The sequence below is a fragment of the Triturus cristatus genome, chromosome 7 (genome assembly GCF_964204655.1).
Source record: "Triturus cristatus chromosome 7, aTriCri1.1, whole genome shotgun sequence".
NCBI classification, from domain to species: domain Eukaryota; kingdom Metazoa; phylum Chordata; class Amphibia; order Caudata; family Salamandridae; genus Triturus; species Triturus cristatus.
Window position 1 is genome coordinate 661,810,514 of NC_140590.1, and position 26,721 is coordinate 661,837,234.

The window sequence follows — 26,721 nt, forward strand, 5'->3', positions numbered from 1 at the left end:
AGGGGCACTACACACGCTCGTCCTAATAATCACTCAAAGTCAAACCACTAACAATGCTTGTTACCTGCGGGTCCCCTAAAATGGATATTCCAAGAGTCAGTTTCCTTCTTTGCCCACCGCTCAGGCTGGCTGCTCTTACATCCTGAATGTTGGTGATATCCAAGCCATTAAGAACGTTTTGCACCTGCAATAGTAAGTACAAGAAAAAGTTAATAAAATGACTGTATCATAGGCGTGACTATAATTATGACTAAGGCATTGCTCTGGAATTCCTTGACTGGGGTTTGCTGCAATGGTGCTGAATTTTGAAGCAAGTAAAATGTGAATAATGTGGCATTTAATAGAAATTAAAGGAAATGTATGTGACACCCTCTGTGGCAGTAAAACTAATGATTTTGGGCGATTTACAACCTCAAAATACCAGCAGTCCTAGATTGTATGCCTAGGATTTAGCTACATTCTTTATTTATTTTGTAAAGCTATAACTGGGTGGCTTAAAGACCATTATAGACAAGCTTTTAGAATACATAGTGTAAATCAAATAACAATCAATGCATAAAGACCTTTAATTCATTTGGATAGGGAAGAATAGTTGGTGCAAGTCTAATTGTTTCAGGTTGTGGCGGTTAAGACGCAGGACGAACACATGCAGCTGTTCAACACAAGGGAGGAAAGCAGTGAGTTGGAACATAACGAGGTGGAGCACAGCAGAATGGAGGTTAGCGGTCATGATCCAAGCCCCTGCAGACTGAAGTAGGGAATGAGGACAGCCGTTGAACTGGCCAGGTGTTTGTGTCCCGTCCCACGTAGCTACACTGCCCAGCACCCCGCCACCCTTCACTCCCCTCATGGAGGATCACCTGACGGAGAGTTCTGTAGGGGTCGGTAGAGGAGAGGTGGTGGTGCCCGTAGTTGGAGGTGCTGAGTATGGTGATGGCAGTGGCGTGTGGTGTGTGCTCCGACTTGCTCTTGCCGGCTGGCAGCTCAGTGCTGTTTGCCACTGGCGACCTAGATCCGTTCTGTGCCACCCTGCTGCTTTGTGTCATGTGTCCTGCATTGGTCGGTACCCCGTGAGCAGATTAATACCGCATTGAAACCACCAAGAAAATAAATGGGGGGGGCTTCCAGGAAACCCCTTTGAGTAAGTGGCAGCTTCAAAACCTGCATATTACAGGCATCCAAACCACTACAATTATTACAACTGGCTCAAATTCGTGCCACGAGAAAAGTTAATCTGAGCTCTTCTTCCAACCACAATACACATCAAGAGGAAGACAAGATACCTTAAACCATGGCAACATGCTTAGAATATGAAGAGATCTACAACAACTGACAATAGATAAATCCTACAACATAAATGCAAGTGAATTTTTACCAATACTGGGCTTGCAGTGCATGGAGTCCATGCTGGTCACATTTGCCTCAAATGTATTCATGCAGAGAGTTTATTGTCAGAGAGAGAAACTCAAGGACTGGGAGGGGGGGGGTTAAGGTCAAAATATTTAATAGCTTCACATATCTACCCGCATTGATCAACACGCTTAGGAAGGACTCTTGTGCCCAAAAGGATCCACAGAGAACAATAACAAATATTGGTCTGCCATGAACAAAGCCAAAAGAGGTGCCTTAATTTAGTCTCCAAAACCTAACTGGTGCCAAACTGACCATGGTAAAGAGTGGACCTTGGCTAGGATCAAGCAATCCTGCAAACCAGCTCAACATCATGGATGGAAACAGTATCAACAATGTTCAAGATTTGACTTGGCTCCCCTGTGGTACGCTTTCCTGTACACTCACCTGATTAGGGACCCCCAAAGAGTCATTAAACTCAATTAAATCTGCAAAGCAGTTTGAAGCCCCCCTCAACATCTGTCCCTGGAATGTGGCTGGCCTGCACTGGAAACTGGACAACACAGATTTTTGTTGTTTTACAAGAAACCTGGTCTGGAGCGTCAATCCCCATTGTTGGCTTTCCAGAAATCTTCAGCCCTGCAAGCAAGTCTGCCTCAAAAGGGCATATCAAGGGAAGGCTAGCTATGTACTTAATTACTGATGCATCTTTTAGCATCAAGGTTCTCCTTGTACAAGAATCCAGGTTACAGGCTGTGATAGGTACCTTTTGGACTGATGGACAGAACCTGCCCTTAATTATAGTAAAAGTCTATATAACCCTAAGATATAAAGCGAAGAATGCACTGCTAAACAAATGCAGCACACCGTGGCCAATTTAAGAAACAGCCTTCCGAATGCACAAATGCTAATCACTGGGACTTTTAAGCTGAACCTCCTTCAAAGGTATCTAAATGATAAACACACTTTCTCTCAGGAGTTTGTTTGGAACATTCCTGTTAGACCTGGCAATTCTTGGCATGGTTACCCCAGACTTTTTTCCTCTACCTCCTCTATTTTTTTGATGCTGTGATGGATTTCGTTTTACTGGCTTAGATGCCTTGGGCACTTTGCCACTGCTGATCAGTGTCATAGTGCAAGTTCTCCCTATATAAAGTGTTATGTTAATTGGTTGTCCATAATTGGTATGTTTGTCTTATTAGTAAAGCTCCTAGTAAAGTGCACTATGTGTGCCAGGGCTGGTGATGCAAATGCTACTAGTGGGCCTGCAGCACTAATTGTGCCACCCACACAAGTAGCCCTAAAAAGAGATCTCAGGCCAACCACTCCAGTGCCTGCACGCAGTTTGTTAACCCGTTCGTTGCGCCCGTAGGCCAACGGCCGTCGCAAGCACTACCTTGGTAGTGCTGTGCACGTCCGTTGGCCGACGCGGCCCCGCCCACTCAATGGAATGCCCCACACCACGGCGGAATTACCGCCACGGTAAACGGGTTAACTGCCTTGTTGTCCTGACAAGTGCACCCAGCTGCCAGGCCTTACCCTTCCCTTTATATGCACATCAGACACCCCTATAGTAGGCCCAAGGTACCCCCCTGGGCATGGCATAGTGTATGTGAAAGGTAGGACATGTACTGAGGTGGGTACCATGTCCTGACAGTGAAATACTGCCAAATTTGTTTTTCACTGCTGCAAGGCCATCTTGCCCATTGGACAGAATGGGGAATGCTGGGTCCTATGTTTCCAGCATATCTTCCCGTAGGCATAAGATGGAGAGATGAAGTTTAGTGTGCCTGAATTCAGAATTTGATAACACATCTTTCTATGAAGATGGATTTTAAATTGTGTGTTTAGAAATTGAACTTTCAGGAGTGGCTGGGGTCTTGTTCTAACCATCCTGTGTGTCACTGCCTGGGTGTGTATTGACTGTCTGGGTTTGGATGTGACCAGGTCTGGGGAGTGTCCTGACACCAGAGAGGGGTAGGTGAGAGAGCACAGGCTGGCCTGCATTTGGTGTAGTGGGAGGAGTAGCCCCTTTGGTGTGAAGAGGCCTGTGCTACTGCCACAAAGGAATGTCTCCACCTCCTACAGAGTGTCTGAGGCCCAGACCCTCACTATCAAAGAAAGAAGGTGTGCACTGGCAGGAAGGCACCCAGAACTGGTTTGGACCGGGCTCAGAGCCCCCCTGAACACAAAGACCTGAAAGGCATTTAGGGGTATAAATGTAAGAGCGAAAACCCCTGAACTCAAGACTGCAATCCAGACTGAAAAAGGATGGAAACTACTTTGTGATCAAGAGGAACCTCTGACAAAGGAGAACAGCTGAAGAGACTGAAGAGAAGGACTGCTCTTGCTGTGTGTTCTGGGGCTGGCCTGCAGTTTGCTGAATTGACTAAGGAGAGGACTAGGGACTTTGCTGTGTGCTGTGTCCCCCTGCTTGAGAGGACTTTGCTGTGTGCTGTGTCCTGAAGTAACTTTTCTCCAAGGGCCCGAGGAGAGCTGGTCCCCTGTTGTGGAAACTCAGGAACATCAAAGTTTCCAACTGTGTCTCAGCAACGCTTGGTGCGTGTGCTTTTTCAAGCCTGAGACTGCCGTGTGGTCTGTGGTGCTGTTTACATGGTGACCTGTGACTGCATTGCCCCCGCAGCGTGAAACATCGTCCACACTGCTGCATTGCTGTTTGCGGCTCGAGCCGTCATCGTAACTGAGGCTGTGAGTGAGGATCGCCGCCACCGGCCTGAGCCGCAATGTGCTAAAGGATTTCTCAAAGCTAAGGAAGCTGCAAGGTGAAAGGGATCGTGATCGTTGCTAGCCAAGAGGAATCTGCCCAAGATCGTCAACGAAGGAGAAGGCAGCGTCGTAACTTGTCCGGCTACTACGTCGCCTAGCAACGGAGCTGCAACGTCATCGGGGCCGCCCAGCATGACGTCCGACGAGCGTATAGAGAGAGAGCGAGGCAGCGCACCCCCCAGGTAAGGCTTGTACTCCAGTTGGGAGCAGCAAGCATGTGTTTAGCCTGGGAAGGCGTGCAGGAGGAGTACAGGAGTGCTATGATCTCTCTCCCACTGCACCGCGTTAGACGCGCTGAGTCCCCGGGTGGCCCGTACCTGCCCAGCAGTACCGGGGCCACCTCTTTAAGCATAAGACCGTTGTCTCTGCTGTTGGGTCCTAGTGGTGCCTGAGTTGACTGCTCAGATTGACGAACCGCATTATTCTTGCATTACGAACTGCCAGATTCTTGCAATACGAATTGCCTGATTCTTGCATTACGAACTGCCTTATTCTTGCATTACGAACTGCCTGATTCTTGCATTACGAACTGCATTATTCCTTGCATTAAGAATTGCCTGATTCTTGCATTATGAACCGCATTATTCCTGCATTACGAATTGCATTATTCTTGCATTACGAACTGCGTTATTCCTGCGTTACGAACTGCATTAGTACTTGCATTAAGGACTGTCTTATTACTACATTACGTACTGCATTACGAACTGCATAGCATTGCATTAGGACTACACAAGATCATCCTGAATTGCTCATTAATACCGCACAAACGTACAAGTGATTGTTGGCCTAATAACCGGCAAAGTGAAATATTACGAATACACATATGTTAGATCTTTATCGTTTGGTCTCATCGTATCCCTTTTGATAAAGATACCGCTATTTTTATAAAACCTGAGTGGTGTCCATTTGTGGTGTTATCACTGTGTTACTGGGAGTGTGGTTGCAAATACTTTACACATTGCCTTGGAGATAAGCATGGCTGCTCGTGCCAAGCTACCGGGGGGGAGCAGGGGTTATATGAGAGTGTGTCCCTTCTTTCCCTGACTAGAAGCAAGGGTCCCTATTTGGACTAAGGTACCTACCTCAGCCAACTAGAGACCCCCAGTTCTAACAATTCCTTACTAGGAACTCCCCTCAAGCAGGTGCAGAGACATATTGGGTGAACAAACAGTCAATGCACTTTAGGTAGTAGGCCTGAGAGCTTTAAAAGGATGTGATAGCAGGGATATTCCCCCGCATGGACTCATTCTTTGGAAAAATCTAATTCCATAATTTATTACAGAATGGGCAGTTTGGCATTTGACAGCATACTGAGAGACATCCTGCACATTTACAAAGAGCAGGCCCCTTACTCCCAGTGACCAGTAGACACTGGACCATAAGTATGAGTGAAAAATACAGCCATTGTTTAAAATGAGAGAAATCTAAAGTGCAGAAAAATGTTCCATATTATGAAAATGTTTCTGCACTTCAACCTCTTTGGTGCGTTTGTTGACCATTGGCTGACATACGCATTACCTCCCCAGTGCGTGGAATGGCCACTGGCCAACACCAGGGAGGGCCAATTAGGATTCCCTGGTGCTTGCACCAGAGGATTCCTTTTTGAAAGGAAACGGGTGAGTAGACACGGAATCACTTCCACGTCAACCCCCATCCCCTATGATCTGTGACGTCAGCATGCTGCGAGCTGTGCTGACGTCACAAACCGCTTTGGTTTTTTGGCTGCCTCCCCATGTTTGCGGGAGGCATCACTGGAAAGGGGAGAGTCCCCACTTTCCATTGATGCCTCTCACACACCAATTCTTGCTCGTAGACTGTGGCATGCTGCAATCCATGAGCAGGAATCCCACTAGGCCAAGTGGGTTCTTCATGGGAGGCCAGTCCTCATGGTACTAGGCTGCCACCCTCCCTCCCTGGGAGGCAATGTTTTAAAATAAATCTGTGGACTTTAAAATACATTTAAAAAATCAAATAAGCAGGGTGTTGGCCCTTGCACAGATGGGCTGGCCACCTGTGGGGGCTAAATGATTTTTATACATGTAAGGTTTCACTGAGGGCTGCGAACGACCCCACAGAGAAAGCACACATGTATAAAAAAATGTATTTACATATCTATAGTTTCTCTCTCATATATATACATATATATATATGAGAGAAAAAATATATATATAGTGTGTGTGTGTGTATATATATGTATAAGTTGTGGTACTGAAAATTCTGGACCCGTGTTATAAACATTCTCGCATCATGACGATTTTGGTATCAGCAGACCGAGAATGATTAGAATACTATACACAATTATTTTCGTCATATTCGGGTGACGAAATCACCCTGAAATCAGAGTTTCCGTCCTGAACCCTCGGGTTCCATTTTGAAACTCCAGCCATTTTGTGATTGCCCTCACATAGGCCACTGACTAAAGCCATCTAATAGTCTAAAGGACACGTACAGCTTTGCTGACTCCTCTGTGACCTGTGACCTGGGCAAGCTGACTCCACTGCCTGAAGCCAAACCTGTTCGACCAGTTCCTTTCCCAGTGGCCGAATGAGATTAGTATCAAGGCACAACATATCATAAAACCTTTCATCACACACAAACCCTGCCTAATCTTACATACACCTGTCCCTGTTTCTTTCTTTATGACTTGCTTTACGAGGAGGAGGTGCCCGTTTTTATTGGGGGCCCGTCGATATCGGATGAAAGTACTAAGCCTCGCTGGGTAATTGATTGAGGGCTGAACAAACTGAAATATGGGCTTGTCATCATGACTCTGCTTTTTCTTTGTAGTGAAAATATGTGAATGGTCAACTGTAAAATAAGGAATGTTTGCCTAAAGCATAATATTTTGTATAAAAGAGAAGGCTGGCTTTGTAAGTTTGAGCAGTCTCCTGAGAATATACACCGTGTTGTACTTCTAGGATACCTGTTACTGGTTGCAGCCAATAAATACGATCTTTGACTTCACCAAGAAGACTCTGTGTTTCTGTAGTCTGAAACAGGAAGAACTCGAAGTCTTCGGGTGTGTTCCCTGGCACCGCTGGGTTCTGAAAAACCCAGTACTTCAATTGGCGCCCTACGTGGGGCGATTTCAGCGGTACCGGTCCAAGCCAGAGGTTCGTGAGGAGCTTCGTGTGAAAATTCTGGAGGAAGGCCGCCACTTCATCGACCCCTGTATGTCGACGTGGTCCGAAAGTCTTTGCTGCGAAGTTCCCTGCTTCCCGACGGCTACGAAGGACTGCTGCCCTGACTATCGCCCTGTTTTGGACCCTTGATGATTGGTAGAGCGAAACGATAGACGAGTCTTCTGGTGACGTCATCGATACCTCAGTTAAGTATAAGTGGAGCGTCTCCCAGTCCTTAGTTTGGTTCTTAGTTTGGTATTCCCTTGGGATCTTTGATTTGGAACTTGCAAGTACCAAAGCCGAGGGACTCGTGTATTCACGAGACTATCGTATTCGATAATCCTTTGAAGTTTGAAGCTAGACTAGAGAGCGAAGATGCCTGGTCTTAGCAGACTTGGAAATTTGTTTTGTCTTGGTTGTAATAGGGATTCCCGATTGGAGGACTCGTGTCCGGTTCCTCCGATTGGAACTCCAACCTATGAACTATATGTGAAACATGGCGTAGGCCCCATCACATATAATGAAGTATGGATCCGATACACCAGGAAAGATGGTGTTTTAAAATGGCCCCAATATGGTAATTTTGACACAGAGATTCTGGATAATCTGGAGGTTAAACTTTTTAAGAAGAAAGCCCGGCTGGCGATGTTTGACTCTTTCCGCTTATGGCGTAAAGAAGCCTAACAGAAGGAAATTAAATTAGCAAAGAGAAATAAGAGAGAAAAGGGTATCTTGATAATGCAAGCTGCTATGCAGTTTAAAGATAATGAAGAAGAACAGATGAGTGAGCAGTTGCACAGGCAACGTAAAATGGTGATCGATAAATGTTATCCAGTTTTGCCGCTTCTTCAGCAAGATGCAGCAAAAGAAATTGAGAAAGATCCTTTAATGTCACACTTGTTGAGTTCACCACCCCCTTATGCGCAGAGTGCTACAGCACCACCGCAACCTTTAGTTGTGCAACCCCCAAATATTGTGCCTCAGGTTCTTCCACAGCCGCCAGCTCCTCTTCAGTTGGCTCCTACTCCTATGGCGCAGCCCTCTCATGGGCCGCCGACTTCGCTACCTGCTTCATCTGAACTTTCTACGACTTTGTCTGCCTCTTCTAGTGGTCTTCCTGATACTGCCTCTGCGTCTGCATCTGCGTCTGCCTTGCCTCCCTCTGTTTTTTCTCCTGTTCTCTTGTCAACTTCTCCTTCTATCCAACAGAAAATGACTGATACTGTTGCTAGCATTATATTTCCTCTCTTCGGGTCAGCTGGTGTGACCCCTAATTCGGAAAGTAAGCAGTCGCGTAGTCAACTGCCTGATGAGAGAGAGAGAGAGAGAAGCGTTTGACCATATGGCGCGTAAATGGGTTACTTTCCCTTTTAAATATGATGTAGAGTCTGTTATGAATGTCTTCCGTCAATGGGAAGCACCGAAACAAAGATACGTTTTTGAGAAAATGTGTGCTTTCCTTTGTGAGGAATTGGAAGATAATGGGTTAGAAACAAATCCGCCTGAGTTGTGCCGTGTACGGTTTGAGTTGAGAAAGCAGTTGCGACGCTGTTGTCCTTTAGGAATAAGGATCTTTCCCAGTCACTGTTTGAACATGACTCCTCAGTTAGGAAAAAAGTGCGACAGTACCCAATGAGAGAAGTCCCTCCGGTATGGAAAGACGCCGTTGCGGCTGATGCCGTTAATAACATTGTTGCTGCTCCAGCTCATTTTCAGCGTGTTTGGGTACATGTTCCTTGGAAGCGAGCTGAAGTTTTAGCCCTTAAGCAGACTTTGCCTGACCCCCGTAAAAACCCTGCAGGGTATTATAAGGAATTATCACAGACTGCAGACTCATGCATTATGAGTTTAGCCGACATAGACATGTTATTTGGGAATGTTGTTCCACAACCTTTGTGGGGATTGATTCGCCATACAGATCATGCGCAAGAGTTAGGTGACACATGGGCTAATATTAGTACTGCAAATGATAGACAAGTTGGTGGTGCCAAGCCTGAGCCTTTGGTAGCAGAACTTCCTGCTAGGATCATTACTTACATGAAGACTTTAATGCCTGCGATGCGTGTGAATTGGGATAAATTGTCTGCGTGTAAGCAGAAGAAAGATGAAACAGTGTCTGATTTCTTCACTAGGTTTGAAGAAACGTTTATCGACCACAGTGGTCAAGATATGAGTACAGAAGGTGGTCAACGGTTGTTCGTTGACAAATTTGTGCACAATTTGCTTCCCGAGCTGTGTAAGAAATTGAAAGATTCAGAGAGTTCTTGGGCCGTTTCCTCTTCAGCACAAATATTGGCTACTGCACAGTACTACGAAAATAGGGATAAAGATGAGAAGGATAGAGCAGAAAAGAAAACTAAAGAATTGAAGACGAAGGTTCTTTTACAACAGGCGTATCCGCCACGTGGTGGTCAGAGTAACTATCAGCAGCCTCAACAGTTTCAGAGAAACTCGCAAAGGTTCGAGTATTCTCAACCACGTGCTCCTGTAGGTCCCAATCAGTGTTCATATTGTAAAGAAGAGGGTCATTTCAAGTATAGTTGTCCTATTTTGTTACAGCATACGAATGGTGCTTCTGGCGCAAGAGGTCGAGGTGTTCAACAAGCTCCTAGAGGTAGAGGACGTGGAAGTTTACCGCAGAACGCGCGTTCCTTGCCGTCTCAGAATTCAATGAATAGTTTTGACTAGCAAAATAACGCGTCTGGTAGGACGGCTCAGTACTATGCTGATGACTACTATGCAGAAGATGAGAATATGGAAGGTAATGATTGCTAGGACAGCCATAGACAAAGAGAGGAAGTTGTTTCAGTTCCAGTAGCTCAGAGTGGACCTTATGTTAAGGTGATTACATCAGGTGTGTCAGAGCCTTTTCTGTTGGATACTGGTGCCACAAAGAGTTCTATTATGCACTCAAAACTCCCTGGCGCACCTTTGTCTGGCGAGATGAATGTTTCAGTAGGTTTTTCTGGCGCCCCGGTTAGAAACCCAATTTCTAGTCCTATGTCCCTTTCTGTTGGACCTTGTGAATTGGAAGCACCCCTTATTCTGACGACAGGTTGTGGTGAAAACTTGTTAGGATTGGATTTGTTGAAAAGATTGTATGCGACATTATATTGTTCTCCTTCGGGAGTACAACTTACACTGGGTAGGAAAGTGATCTCTCCAATGTATTTGTCGAAGGATAAACTTCCGATAGAATTGTCGTTTCTTCCTGATATTCTTTGGGCTACTGGTCCTAATGATGTGGGTCTTTTGGAAATACCGCCATATGTTGTGACATTGAAAGCCAATGTTAAATTGCCACGCATTCCCCAATACAAGATCTCTAGTGAAGGTGAAAAAGCGTTACTAGCAATCATCTATGATTTGATTGAAAAAGATGTAATTGAAGAGACAAGAGGCAACGTTTGTAATATTCCTGTTCTGCCTGTTTTGAAACGTACTGACCCTTCTCAGCCACCTGTTAACAGGTTCGTGATTGATCTTAGAGAGGTCAATATAATAGTTGTGCCACAGTTTCCAGTTGCTCCTGATATCACTGCCCTATTGACTATGATTCCAGCTTCCGCCACCTGGTTCTCGGTGATTGACTTGAAGAATGCTTTCTTCAGCATCCCGATTGCCGAGGAGAGCAGGGATATTTTTGTCTTCAGTTTAGGAGGCCGAAGCTTCCGCTTCAAACGCGCTCCGCAAGGCTACTGTGAAAGTCCATCAATATATATTCAGGCTTTAAAAACACAACTTGATGCAATTGTTTTACCTGATGGCGCTACCCTTATTCAGTACGTCGATGACTTGCTAATCGCTACAGATACTAAAAAGATTTGTAAAGAAGCCACCTTGTCGTTGTTGCGTCATTTGTCTGATTTAAATCACAAAGTGTCACTTTCAAAACTGCAATATTGTCGACAAGAAGTGACCTACTTAGGTCATCTCTTATCGAAGGAGGGAAGGAAACTGACCCCAGAAAGAATTCAGGCAATTGCAAAATTGAGTGTGCCAAGGACACAGAGAGAAGTACGTACTTTCTTGGGCATTACATCATACTGCAGGCAGTGGATACCAAATTTTTCTTTGCTGGCCAAACCTTTGGTAGCTTTGACCTGTAAAGATACACCGAATCCCGTTCCATGGTCTGAAGATAGTCAGAAAAGTTTTTCCGAATTGCGTAATGCATTGTGTTCGGCTCCTGTGTTGGGTACCCCCGACTACAGTAACCCCTTTACACTGTATGTCCATGAGAAAGAGGGTTGTGCATTGTCAGTGCTGACACAGTCTTTTGGAGACAAGCAGCGTCCGTGCGCGTATTTTTCGTCGACTTTGGGTCCCGTAGCTAAAGCATTGCCGAGTTGCTTGAGAGCCACAGCGGCAGCAGCTGTTTCTATTCGACAGTCTGCTGTGTTAGTGATGAATAATATGTTGATTGTGATGGTTCCACATGCAGTGGACATGTTGTTAAACAGGACCAAGACACAGCACTTAACTAGTGCTCGATTGTCAGGTTACGAGTTGACACTGTTAGCGATTCATGTGCACATAAAGAGGTGCAATACGTTGAATCCAGCCACATTATTGCCAATTCCAGTAGAGACAGATGATGTTGAACAGCATGACTGTTTTCTCAGGACAGAAGAAGAAATGAAAGAGAGAGTAGATCTTAAAGATACTCCTCTTGTAAAGTGTGATGGTACCTTATGGGTGGATGGTTCATGCTTCAAGCTTCCGAATGGTGATACGACTGCAGCATATGCTGTCACGACTTTGCATACGGTTGTTGAAGCTGCACGTATACCACATAATTCAGCTCAAGCAGCAGAGTTGATTGCACTTACGAGAGAGTGTGTGTTATCGAAAGGAATGAAGGTGACCATATATACTGACAGCCAGTACGCGTTTGGTGTGGCTCATAGTTTTGGAAAGAACGTGGGTTCCTGACTTCGCATGGAGCTAAGATTCAGCATGGTCAGTTGGTGAATGAGCTTCTCGAGTCACTGACCTTGCCATTACAAGTTGCGATTGTGAAATGCAGTGCACACAAGAAGGTTACTGATGATGTTGGTCGTGGCATGCATTTGCTGACGAAATTGCAAAAGAAACAGCAAAAGATGTGGTGAATCGAATGTATGTTGCAGGCCCTGCAAGATGGGTTGGTGACGTTGGAATGTGTGAAGATACGATAGAGAGTGTGAAGTCTCATCAAGCTGAAGCTTCAGAGAAAGAGTTGAGTGTGTGGAGAGAAAGTACGGGTAAATTGGATGAAAATGGTTGTTGGGTTGACTTGTCAGAACATCAGCGATGGTTGTTACCCGATGCGTATGTGCTTGCAGTGGTGACAATGGCTCATGGAATGGCCCATATCAGTGTGAAAGGGATTTGTAAGTTGTTGGCTCCAGTATGGCAAAATGCTGGAATCCCTAAATGTGCAGAGAATGTGGTCAAGAATTGCATGGTGTGTCTGAAATATAATCCTGGTAGGGGAACCCCAACTCCAGCTGGTCATTTTGCGCCTCCAATGTATCCATTCGAGGTTTTGCAGCTAGATTTCATCCACATGGAAAGGTGCAACAATTTGAAATACGTACTCGTTGTTTGTGCCTTTTTAAGATGGATAGAAGCATATCCCTTAAAAGACAACACTGCCTTATCCACGGGGGGCGCTAGGTGGCGCTAAACCAAGATGGCGGCACTGTAGTGAGGATCCTGCCCGACCGGGCACTTTCACCATCCTGCATGCTATCCTTACCGCAACATTAAGCCTAAAAACCTCACCATTATGCCTGCAAGAATCTGCTGACTGCAGCGGTGTAACGATCGGCGCGCTCGCACATCGGTGAGCCGAGATACTTGCTGCTGATCCGTTGGGCGGTGAGCGGTGTCGGTGGGAGACCTGAGGCCCGTCGGCGTGTACACGCTAAGAAACCCCGAGGCCTTGGGGCCTGCTATGAGCTGCGGACGCGGCGGCCCGTGGGGAACGCCGAGACCCGGGAGAGGGCACGTCGGCCCCCCTCGTTGAGACCTCACCTACTTGACACCGGGGTAAGCGGAGCGAGGAAGGTGTACACTCCGGGGACCCTGACCGGCCGCTGACTGCCGCCTGGGCTGCGGCTGCTCAGGGCTGCCGCCCCGTCCCGGGGGCGCTGTTTGTGCCGGAGAGCAGCGTTGCATGCCTCGTTGTGGCCTGGCCAGACATCGCGACTTCTCTGTGCTTCAAACTGCCCTGCGCTCTGGGGGAGAGGCCCGCTGACCCGCTGTGGCCTGATACAGGCTGGGAGGAGCTGCGGCACCCCCGGGCACCGGGGCTGAGATGCGCTTTGGGCCGTGACTGGACGCCGCGCTCTAACTGCCCTCTGGGGGTCCCGCTGAACGCTTGGAGCGCTCTATCGCCCTCCGCCTTGGGAGACTGTTGGCGCCACCCTTGACACCGGCGGACATTTTAGGGTCTCCATCACGGCAATTTGACTGAGCTCCAGCGGCATCTCCCTAGCCTGGCTTGGCTTCTACGGTGAAGAAAAAGCAGTAAGGAGCCACTGCGGGACCTCCAGGTACATGTTGATTGCCTTACTCTTTACTGCGGCCTAAGCGAGCATAACCACCACCCTAATGTTGCCTCTACCGTGAGGTGGTTGCGCCAAGACTGCTGGCTGGTCCGGTTGCCTGGGGCTGTGGCTGAGGCCTTACTGCAGACTGTTGGGATCGGCCCACCTCCCCGCCGTCCTTGGCACCCACGCCGCTTGCGGCCTGGCTCTTACCTCGTGGACGGAGGTCGCTGAGAGGGGACGACTCCGTCATTGATCTTGTCGGCCGGCTGGTCTGTGCCCCGCCTGCGCCGCGTGCTTTCCACGATCCTTGCGGCACTCCCTGACATCTCTCTACATCGCTCTCACTTGTGTGGCTGATACAGCCCTGGGTTGGAACCTACCCGGACCGGGGAGATTCGCCCTCCTGCCGCCCGCCAGTTGATTGAAAGCCGGGCTCTGTCTCCAGCTGGACTGTTGTCGGGGAGTGTCGGTGAACGGACCCCCTTCACGTCCCGGCCGGCCTTGCCCCTCCGGATTGGATCGTGGGCGATACGCTGGATTGCCCCCTGACCGCGCCATGGGCCGCAGCGACACTCGCCAGTCCAGGCTACCATTCGAGACCAAGAAAAACCCCCCGCCGACGCCCGGCACGGAGGGCGGATCTTCGGTCTCCGAGGCCCCGGACGAAGACTGGAAATCCCTATTACTGGGCATGAAACAAAGCCTATCGACCATCGACTCCAAGATTGATACCATGAATGCCCGACTGTACGGGGTCGTGGCTAAACTGGATCAACACGACATCCGAATTCAGGAGACTGAGGAGAGGATCTCTTCCCTGGAGGACGGCGCTGCCTCCGCGGGCAAACAGATGACTCAAATGGACAGGCTCCTCAAAATAATTGCGGACAAGAATGAGGACCTTGAGGCCAGGTCCCGCCGCAATAACGTCCGCATTCTAGGCCTTGCGGAGTCCACCAATACTGGGAAAATGGAGGCCTTTGTTGAGAACCTTGTGATTGAGCTCTTTGGGAAAGACTCCTTCTCCTCACACCTTATCGTAGAAAGGGCGCACAGATCCTTAGCTGCCCGCCCCCCTCCTGGGTCCCTTCCACGGCCCATCATTGCGCGATTTCTCAACTATAGGGATAGAGACGCTGTGCTGCGCCGTGCGAGGGAGATTGGTACAGTGCGATACGGCAATGCGACCTTATCCTTCTTCCCTGATTTCACTGCAGCTGTGCAGGAGTCCCGACGCAAATTCGCAGTGGTCAAAAAGAAATTACAGGCCCAGGAGATTCCTTACGCCATGCTTTACCCTGCGAAGCTGAAAATATCTCACCAAGGCAAACAACTTTTTTTTCAGCAACCGCAACTCGTGGAAGACTTCCTCAAGCAACATAAGAAGGACATGGCACGAGAAAAGGCGTCGCAGCACCGCTCTAGATCGTCGTCGCCGATGGGACAGCAGGACTGAACACTCTTGTGGTGGAGACACGGCCACTTACGCATGCCGCTGCTGAATTACCCGATCAAACTACTGCATACCCCGGTGAGGTAACCGTCTACTATTACCAATGCTCGAACTGGTCACTGTTGAAATCTGTGCTCGGTCACCCACCTCCGTCCCACATTGAGAGGCCGGACATGTCATCTGGGTTCTTGTGGGTGTAAGTAGGGAGATGGGTGGCAGGTTGGGCGCCCCTAGACATTGTCCCCCCGATGGGTGAGCCCCACTGCACCCCCCCCTCAGTGAGGTAGGGGCTGCTTTTCTACAGTTTTTCCCTGTTGGGTTGGTATTGTTGGGGATGGGGAGGGAAGGGCAGGGTCAATATTCCCGGCCAGTTGGGGACGCCGGTGTGGGTGGGCATAAGTTCCGTTTTCGTTTTAGTACCACTGACTCACGAGTGACGAATGTGCGGAAATGGGAAATTGGGGTAGTTCCTTGGAGGGTCCTTTTTGGTTGCTACACTGAATGCTATGTGCTGTTGCATGCTATGAATACATGTCAAGTTTTATTAGGTCTGGATCAATGGGGGACGTAGGGGACACAGGGCCAACACAGCAGCTTCAGCTGATCTCCTGGAACGTGCGCGGGTTAAATGACCCGAGAAAGCGAAGACAGGTCTTGGGTTACCTAGATAGGCAGGGAGCGTCTATTGCCATGCTACAGGAGACGCACTTGCGGCCCGGGGGGACCCCCTTTTTCGCATCGCGCTGGGCTACATGCAGGGTGTTTTCGTCTTACTCTACATATGCTAGGGGTGTGACCATATTGGTGCGACGCGGCAAGGGGTTCATACCGGCGGGAACTGAGGTGGGGCCCTGTGGCAGATACTGCATGATATGGGGGAAACTGCACTCTCACACAATACTGTTTGCTTGCTACTACGGCCCCAATGTAGATGACCCGGAGACGCTTCTGACCATGTGGGGAAAGATACAAACACTAGGCATCTCTCATGTCATCATGGGAGGTGATTTCAATACTGCGCTCAGGCCCGTGATGGACAGATCACACCCTCAGCCGTCACATTACTCTCATACCCAACGCACTTTGGTAAACATAACGGACGAGCATCAGCTGGTTGATGCGTGGAGACACCTTCACCCCTCACTTAGACAAGGCACGCACCACTTTGCTGTGCACTCAACTTGGGCTCGCATTGACTATATATTTCTGTCGGCGGGCCTCGCCCCGTGGCTGGTCAAGGCGCGCCACCTGGCTCGTACATTCTCAGATCACTCCCCTGTATTACTGTGCCTGCACATTCCCCTTGATGTATCCCCATACCTGAACTGGTGCCTTAACCCTGCGCACCTCACAGACTCTGCCTTTATGGCGGAATTAGAGGACGACATAACGGACTTCTTTAACCGCAATACTAACTCAGTCTCCAAATTCACTACTGTGTGGGAAGCTTTCAAAGTTACTGTGAGGGGGTGTTGCATAGCGAAGGGCGGGGGGGTCCTCAGGTACCTGCGCGGAGACGTGCGCAAATGAGAGGCTGAACTACTGCTTCTAGAGCACGAGATGGCGCGGAACACGCATGATCGGGAGGTCGCAGCGCAACTTAGAGATAAATTTAATGAATATGCTGACGCTGCTGCTAAAGAATGCAAGTTTCTAGGGAAGCCTTATGTTGCGCGGATATATGGCGAAGGTGACAGACCCGGTAGAGCATTGGCCTGCACGGTCCGGCCCCCTAGGTACCGAAATTACGTGTCCTCCTTACTGGATGGACACAGCGTCCCGCAGCGGGACCTTGCGGCCCAGCTCCGAGTCCTTACTGATCATTACAAAGATTTGTACACCTCCCGCAGGACGACACCGATTGCACTGCATGAGTACCTCGATGACACCGCACTAGCCTGGCTGGGCCCATCCCAGCAGAAATTCCTGCATCATGAACTAGAATTGGATGAGATAAAGGACGCGATAATGTCCATGAAGTCTGGCAAGGCGCCGGGCTCGGACGGCTTGCCGATAGACTTTTACAAAGCCTTCATCCATATCCTTGCCCCTATACTGAAGCAGGTGTATTACTCCGCCCTTGAGGAAGGTATCTTGCCGGAGACGATGCGCGAGGCACTCATCACATCTTTGTTGAAGCCGGGTAAATCCCCGGAGCACTGCGACTCGTACAGGCCCCTCTCTTTGTTGAACACGGATAGTAAGATACTTGCGAAGGTACTAGCTACACGCCTTAATCTTCTGATGGAGCGTCTGGTCCTTCCCGACCAGGCTGGGTCGTCCCGAATCGGGCGACTTCCCATAACCTGCGCACCCTACAGGCGGTGATACAGGACATCGATCCCGGATGTGAGGCCGCAGCGGTTTTCCTGGACGCCACTAAGGCATTTGACTCCCTCGTGTGGGACTACCTTCTGGCCCTGTTGGAACGGATGGGAGCACCCTTCAACTTCCTGGACTGTATCTGGTTGTTGTACCGCCAACCCCAGGCTGCGGTCCTGCTCAATGGGTCCCGCTCTGCTCCCTTCGTTATCCACAGAGGCACCCGTCAGGGATGTCCTCTCTCTCCAGTCCTATTTGCTATCGCTATAGAGCCGCTGGCGGACAAACTCCGGCAACATCACAAACACAGATCTCTTATTTATCCGGAGCGCCAACTACTCATTGCGTTATATGCGGATGATATGACGCTGTACGTCCATAAACCGCAAGAGAATCTTATCCCCTTATTGCGTGATGTAACTAAATTCGGCGCTATAGCGGGCATACAAATAAACTGGATGAAGTCTGCCTTGTTCCCCTTGACTGACAACACTGCACAGTTCCCGTTAGATTACCCCTTGGTGTGGGAGGCGGAAGAAATAACATACTTGGGGGTTAAGGTGACCAGGAACCGGGAAGCTCTTATTAGAGCTAACTACGGGACTGTCATAGATAAACTCTCTGATAAGATCACACAATGGATCCATCTCCCGCTGTCCATGGCGGGACGCATCTCCCTGATTAAGATGGTAGTGCTTCCCAAATTGTTATATCTCTTTACTAATATACCATATAGCCCAGGAGCACATTTCTTCCGGACCCTTAATTCCCAGCTGTCCCGACATATCTGGGGCGGGAAGCAAGCCAGGATTGGACTGCGGACACTTATGTTGCCCTATCATCAGGGTGGGCTTGATGTTCCAAATTTTCGGAGATACTATGATTGCGCCCAGGGCCACTTTGCAGTTTACTGGTTCCACCCTCCCCTTTATGGCTCACCTGGCAGTGGAGGATGGGTTTATGAGACCTGAGCAACCATCCGGGTATCTATTCACAGAGGCTCTAATGGGGACTCGCGACCCCACTACGGTTGATTGCACTGTGCTGGCCTGGAAACGCATGGCAGATTATATGGACGTTAAATTCCTGTATTCTCCTCGTATGGTACTGGCGCATGACCCCAGACTAAGTGTTGCCCGCGAGGAGCTTGGGCGCAGATTGCTCGTGCGCCTGGCGATTCACACTTGGGGCGATCTATATCACCAGGGGAGCTTTCGTGCGGCAGCTCACTTCTTTGGGGACACTGCCCCTTCTGTAATGGATACCTTTCTTTACACTCGATTTCGGCAAAATATCAGGGCTGTCACGCCCAATTTCCCTGATGAGCCGGAAACCATGGCGCCCTTACATGCTCTGCTCCAGGCGACCGCCCCGACGCATGTGGTCTCGATGTTATATAAACATGCGCAGGCAGCTCCTTCCCCCCCTCTCTTAAAGCGCGGACTGACTGGGACAGCGATCTGGGTGCCCCAATGTCAGATGACCAGTGGGAGGAAAGTTGTTCTCACACTACTGCAGTGACGGGTAATGCCCGCCTCCACTTGGTTCACTTCAAATTTTTGCATCGCCTTTACTTCACCCCTGCCAAATTGTACCGCTTCGGACTCCAGGACAATGATCTCTGTTTGCGCTGCCGGGAGTCGAGCGCAGATTTCATGCACCTGGCATGGTCATGCCGGGCGGTGGCTGCGTACTGGATTGCGGTGTTCGCGGGCCTTTCCGTAATGGTCGGGGTGGATATAGCGCCCTGCCCTATGATTGCCCTTCTGGGCCGCTCCTGCCCCGCGTTAAAGGCGCATCGGAAATTTTTCACGCTGGGACTTTTGCTGGCTAAGCGCCATGTGGCATGCAGATGGGGACGAGGGCGAGCGCCCAAGTTCAAGGTCTGGCTGGCCACGATGTCAACCTGGCAGGAACAACTTTACAGCTATGCTGACCTCTTGCCTCACAAATCTCGTCCTAAAGACTTATGGGGACCCCTCACTGAATATCTCCTGCGCCCTCAGAGCTCGGTCGAAGTGGGGAGGGAACTGCACGGGGACCCGGAGGGAGACGACCCACCTGCTACGCGCTGCCCTGCGCTTGCCCCCGCTGGCACCCATTGCTGATGCGTCTCCTCACCTTACTTGCTCCCTTCCCTCCAGCGCATGCCACACATAGCGTTTCTAGACGCGCCCTGATCGGTTGCACGCTTTCTGATGTTCTTACACACCGCACGCCGGATACTCGGGAGGGGGGGTGGTGCTCTCTATGATTCCCCTGGATCCTGAGTGGGGAGGCCCTAGCTCTCTGATAGCGCATACAGCAGGACATCCTAGATAGTAGCACCAAGTTTTGTTCCCTGATAAGTTCATACTAAACTCTCCCAGTGCAATAGATCGGCTAGCCGGGGCGGAGCTGCGCCGCTCCAAGCTCTTGATTCACTCTGCAATGAGATGCGCCGTACCACAGCTCCGCGCTGAACGGTCCTTTATGCCACATACTGTGTATGGTGGACACATCCTGGGAGGGAACTGATGTTGTCGTTTTTTTTTTTTTCAGTTGGTTAATGCGGATAATCGAAACCTCAACTACTCCCTGTTGACTTTACATTGCTATGTAACTACGCCTCATTGCACACGTAAGCAGCTTGTGTTCCTATTCCGCTGCCGGCCCTTAAGGGTTGTAGGCGTTTGAGCTGTGTTAAATAGTCGGTACTAGTCAGATACTGTTTATTGCTCATGATACTGAACTGTCGCTACCGGCCTGTTTCACTCAGGTTGTAGGTAATAAGCTGTGTAACACTTGACTGTGACCAATAAAGGTTTTCCAAAAAAAAAAAAAAAAAAAAAACACTGCCTTATCCACAGCTAAAGCCCTTGCCAAAGAATTCTTCCCTAGGTTTGGAATGCCGAGAATGGTCTGGAGTGATAATGGGAGTGAATTTGTGGGTCGTGTGATGAAGAAAGTTTGTGAAGGGCTAGGTATCCAGCAAAAATTTCACGCTGCAAATCACCCCCAATCAGCTGGACTAGTAGAGTGCTATAATGGCACGATAAAATTGAAGTTGGCAAAGATACAAGCGAGCTCTGGTCTTAAATGGCCTGACGCTCTGCCCTTAGCACTCCTATCAACAAGAATGACTGTGCATTCGCGAGTGGGACTTAGTCCCTATGAAATTGTATTCGGCCGACCGGCCAACATATGGGGAGTGCCAAGGCCGACAAAATTCAGTGAGATCGAACACCCTGTACTGCTTGATTATTTGTATGAATTGACGGCTAAATTGCGTGTTTTACACCAACAGGTTCACGATACTCTGCCTCAGGTCTCTGAAGCTCCAGGACATCTTATCGATCCTGGATCATGGGTGCTGGTCAAAAATTTCCAGCGTACAAGCAATGACCAGCCCCGCTGGACCGGCCCCCATCTCGTCCTTCTCTCAACAAGATCAGCTGTTCGAGTGGAAGGGAAAAAGAACTGGATCCACGGCGTACACTGCAAGAGGGTCCCTTTGCCTCTACCGTATGACCGGTGGGTCCAGGAGGGGATCGCTGACTCTGAGACTGAGACCGTGCCTCGTTTTCTGCCTTTTAGTGACGCACGTGTAAAAGGAACACTTTCTGAACAAGAAAGTGACAGTATTTTGCAAGAAGCTGTGCCACCGTCAATTCGATTGAACACTACAGAGCCTGAACTCTTGTTCCAGAACCAGACAGTACCTGGAAAAACCCGTTACAATTTGAGGTCGAGAACTATGGACAAATAAAAAATTCCTTTTCTTTGCTATTTTTGAAAGTGCAGCTCTCTCATCTGAGAAACTTTCTTATTTTTGTGTTTTCGAACCGCCATCCGGGTTCAGCTGCAGGGTCGTGGTTGCCCAAGTCTTTGGAGTGCAGCTGAAGACGTTAGGTCGACAGTTCTGGTCGGTCTAAGGGAGTTGCCCTGGACTGACAGAAGCATTCCTTAGCATAGAACACCCTACCACCACGAGCAGCAATTAGAGAGGATGGAGTTTTTCGAGACTGAGAGACCTGCCAAACAGATGAACTTTAAAGCCAGAATGTGTATAATGATGACAAAGAAACGATTTTTGATATTATGCATTTTCATGTTGCTTAGTGTAATGACGTTTTTAATAGGATATGTTTTATTCTCTTTTCAAGTGACATTTGCACCCACTACACAGCCTATACCTCCTTCTACTGTTTCCTCGCATTCATTTCACCCCCTGCCTGAACACGAGTCTGCTAGAAGATTAGAATTTGTCAATAATTCATTTATTCAGCTTCTACACCAACACCAATTAGTAGTTAACACAACTAACTGTTGGGTGTGTGGTCTTATGCCTCATACTACTGATAAAGGTATCCCTTATCTGATCCTGCCTTTCAGCCATAATGGTTCTGTGTGAGCATATAGAACGATATTCATATACGCTCATGAAGCCAACCCCCTACGTTCTGTGAAAGATAATCCTAAGAATAGTGCTCTAGTTAAGGGTATAGTAGATATGATTAGGGAAGATATTTCCTATGAGACTATCCCGAGAGATGAGACACTAGCATATATTGGATGGAACATAACAGGATATGGAGTCACTCTGAGTGAGAACCAGCGAGCAAAGAGATCCTCCCCGATTTGGATTGTACCCCATCAGGGTCACCTATGTCTGCAAGGTAATGGCAAGAATCCCAGAGCTCAGTTAGGGAAAAGTATCTGCACTGAAACATATGTTTTTGCGTCTCAGACTTCCCCTTCATTCTTAGAAGTTAAGGGTACCTATTTCATCTGCCATAATAGAGCCTATACATGGTTGCCCCCTGACTTCTCAGGCTCATGTTTTGTTTAGTTCCGGTTGCCTCCCACCTACACGGCCACGGCAGATTACCATAAGACAAGGATAGTTAGAGGTGTCATCAGTAAAGAAGACACTGCAGGACAAGAACTTGGAGATTTCGTAAAGGGTTTTCTGCCGTTTTGGGGCCCTATGGTTAACAGCAGGAACATAAGGCAATTGACAAGGGTGGTTGAATCCACGGTAGATGAAACCGCCGGTGCCCTTAGTAATTTGACTGCTGAGCTCCAGTCGGATCGCTTTACGACTCTTCAGAACAGGGTCGCATTAGACGTCATACTTGCAGACCGAGGTGGGGTATGTAAAGTGATCCAATCAAGTTGCTGTGTTTTCATTCCAGATAACGCTCCGACAGTTTACCAGGCCATTTCCAAACTGCATAAGATCTCCGAATCTATCCACGTGGATAAAGGAGATTGGTCATTGATGGGATGGTTCTAGGAGCTGATATCCGCGTGGGGATGGAAGATCCTGATAGTCATTGGGATGATCTTAGCCATTCTTTTCCTGTTCTGTCTGTGTGTACAGTGTGCTCCTGCAATATGTGGCCTCTGTGCTACATCGTGTGTAAGGAAACCTGTATCAAGAGACGAGCTAAGTAATAGGATGATGCTACAGCAACTTCTCAACGACTTTATGAATATAGACCTGGACTCAGACCTACATTCAGATTAACGTGAGGATAGGTTATTGCCTATGTAAGGGCAAAAGGAGGGTCTGTGGTACTGAAAATTCTGGACCCGTGTTATAAACATTGTCGCATCATGACGATTTTGGTATCAGCAGACCGAGAATGATTAGAATACTATACACAAGTATTTTCATCATATTCGGGTGACGAAATCACCCTGAAATCAGAGTTTCCGTCCTGAACCCTCGGGTTCCATTTTGAAACGCCAGCCATTTTGTGATTGCCCTCACATAGGCCACTGACTAAAGCCATCTAATAGTCTAAAGGACACGTACAGCTTTGCTGACTCCTCTGTGACCTGGGCAAGCTGACTCCACTGCCTGAAGCCAAACCTGTTCGACCAGTTCCTTTCCTAGTGGCCGAATGAGATTAGTATCAAGGCACAACATATCATAAAACCTTTCATCACACACAGACCCTGCCTAATCTTACACACACCTGTCCCTGTTTCTTTCTTTATGACTTGCTTTACGAGGAGGAGGTGCCCGTTTTTATTGGGGGCCCGTCGAAATCTGATGAAAGTACTAAGCCTCTCCGGGTAATTGATTGAGGGCTGAACAAACTGAAATATGGGCTTGTCATCATGACTCTGCTTTTTCTTTGTAGTGAAAATATGTGAATGGTCAACTGTAAAATAAGGAATGTTTGCCTAAAGCATAATATTTTGTATAAAAGAGAAGGCTGGCTTTGTAAGTTTGAGCAGTCTCCTGAGAATATACACCGTGTTGTACTTCTAGGATACCTGTTACTGGTTGCAGCCAATAAATACGATCTTTGACTTCACCAAGAAGACTCTGTGTTTCTGTAGTCTGAAACAGGAAGAACTCGAAGTCTTCGGGTGTGTTCCCTGGCACCGCTGGGTTCTGAAAAACCCAGTACTTCAAAGTGTGTGTATATATATATATATATATATATATATATATCTATCTATATATATATATATATATATATATATATACACATTTAGGTGCCAATTACGATCCGGTAAAAAAATTGCCCGTACGACTCGTATCCGGTCTTTTTACCGTACGAATCGTACAAGTGCCGTACAAACTGCCAATTACGATTCACATGGTAAAAAGTCCATACGAATCGCATTGGGAATTATTCCCCACACGTCCTCGGGTCGGAAAATGTGTCCGACACGTCCTCGGACGATTTACCGTACAAATGTGAAAAGTGAAGTCCGACCGAGGAATCACGATCCATCCCGTGCGTCCGATGTTACAACCGTATGGAAAAAACACCGTCTGCACCGAACTCACATAGCAACCATGGAGACATGTGCCCGCATACGCGCCCAACACTCCCCCCAGCCCCCGTACGTCTGAGACGTACCCCCAGCCGTGTACGTGTCGTACCCCCGTGTATGTACACCCCTGTACGTTCGAGTCGTACCCCCAGCCGTGTACGTGTCCTACCCCCGTGTATGTACACCCCTGTACATTCGAGTCGTACCCCCAGCCGTGTACGTGTCCTACCCCCGTGTATGTACACCCCTGTACGTTCGAGTCGTACCCCCAGCCGTGTACGTGTCCGACCCTGTGTATGTACACCCCTGTACGTTCGAGTCGTACCCCCAGCCGTGTACATGTCCTACCCCCGTGTATGTACACCCCTGTACGTTCGAGTCGTACCCCCACCCCTGTACGTGTCCTACCCCCGTGTATGTACACCCCTGTACGTTCGAGTCGTACCCCCAGCCGTGTACGTGTCCTACCCCCGTGTATGTACACCCCTGTATGTTCGAGTCGTACCCCCACCCCTGTACGTGTCCTACCCCCGTGTATGTACACCCCTGTACGTTCGAGTTGTACCCCCACCCGTGTACGTGTCCTACCCCCGTGTATGTACACCCCTGTATGTTCGAGTCGTACCCCCAGCCGTGTACGTGTCCTACCCCCGTGTATGTACACCCCTGTACGTTCGAGTCATACCCCCAGCCGTGTACGTGTCGTACCCCCGTGTATGTACACCCCTGTACGTTCGAGCCGTACCCCCACCCCTGTACGTGTCCTACCCCCGTGTATGTACACCCCTGTACGTTCGAGTCGTACCCCCACCCATGTACATGTCCTACCCCGTGTATGTACACCCCTGTACGTTCGAGTCGTACCCCCAGCCGTGTACGTGTCCTACCCCCGTGTATGTACACCCGTGTACGTCAGAGTCGCACCCCCACCACAACCTCCTAAGTACGGAGCGCACCCCAGGCCCCAACATCACAACGGCATGTACAAGTCGTACCAAGCCACACACAAGGACAGCACTGTACAACCAAAAGGCCCATGTACACACCGTACACACGCTAAAAACACACGTACACAACCAGGACAAACCAAAACAACACAAGAATACACCATTCGAATGGCACAAAGCCACTAAACATGTCCAACAACCACTAAAACAACACATTCACTGACCTGCAACTTCCAAAAACAAACAGAGGCCCAAAACACCACCACTCCTTATAACACACCCACCCAAACTTCAAACACAGCCACACCCACCAATGGACCAATAAAAAGGGCCCACATACACAAACCATGAGCCTTTCCAACAGACTCACTGCTGCCAGACCCCACAGACAACCTACAGCACCATACTACAAGCTTCACCACACCTTACACTTGCACACCTTCACACAACCACCTTCACAAACACCCCCTCATCACATTCACACACACACCTGCACAACCACACACACACACCCACAACCATCCACACACACCCCCCACCATCCACACCCACACCCCTCACCATGCCCACTAACAAGAATCCAAAGTTCAGTAACCGAGAGTTGGAGGTCCTTGTCGATGAAATCCTCAGAGTCGAGCCACACCTCTTTGGAACATTGGTCAGACAGACCAGCATGGCAGAAAAAACAGCCATGTGGCAGACCATCGTCGATGCTGTGAATGCTGTTGCATCCACCAGAAGGACCAGGCATGAATGCCAAGCCAGGTGGTACGATCTGCGGAGGAGGGTCCGAGCCAAGATGCAGGATGAACACGACCAGGCCAACGTCACTGGAGGAGGGCCGTCCCGCAGACCCGTACACTACCATCCCTGGGAGGAGAGGGTGATGGCCATACTGCCGGTGGAGGCAGTCGAAGGATTAGGAGGACTCCGAGACCCGGGTGAGTACACAAACAACGCACCTCACATGGGGGGAACGTCATCCACAACCAAACCCACAAACAGGCACGCAACCACCCCAAGCTATCGCATGACTCAACCACACTCCATGAACACGCACATGCCACTGGCGCCACCATGCCCCATGCACCCAGCTGGACAATGTCAAGTCACAGGCCACAGAAGACACCAACACATGACACGATAAGCCGGATGGCGGGAGGGTGGGCCCCAAAAATCACATAGTGCAACTCAGAAGCAGACAACAATGCCCTCTGCCCATATGGCCTAGGTCACAGCCAGACTAACACTGTGTCCCCACACAGGAAAGACTCGCCAGCAAATGGCGGACGCCTTGCATTAACACATGGGGGTGAAGGCACGTTTTTGCACATGACAGCAGCTAATGAACAGCCAACACTGTGAAAGAGTGGCAGCACACACCACCACAGCAGCAGCGCAGACACACACACTACACCCAA

At 49.0% G+C, this 26,721-nt stretch overlaps 1 protein-coding gene across 3 annotated transcripts in view; it reads right to left on the bottom strand.

Moving 5' to 3' along the window:
• Positions 1-26,721, bottom strand: part of LOC146810314 (ATP-binding cassette sub-family A member 10-like) — a 1,546,030-nt gene that overhangs the window by 858,834 nt on the left and 660,475 nt on the right. For all 3 annotated transcript variants that reach the window (XM_085617307.1, XM_085617308.1, XM_085617306.1), the window contains one exon: positions 65-184. In XM_085617307.1, coding sequence (XP_085473433.1) covers positions 65-184 — 120 coding nt within the window. The remainder of the gene's footprint in view (positions 1-64; positions 185-26,721) is intronic.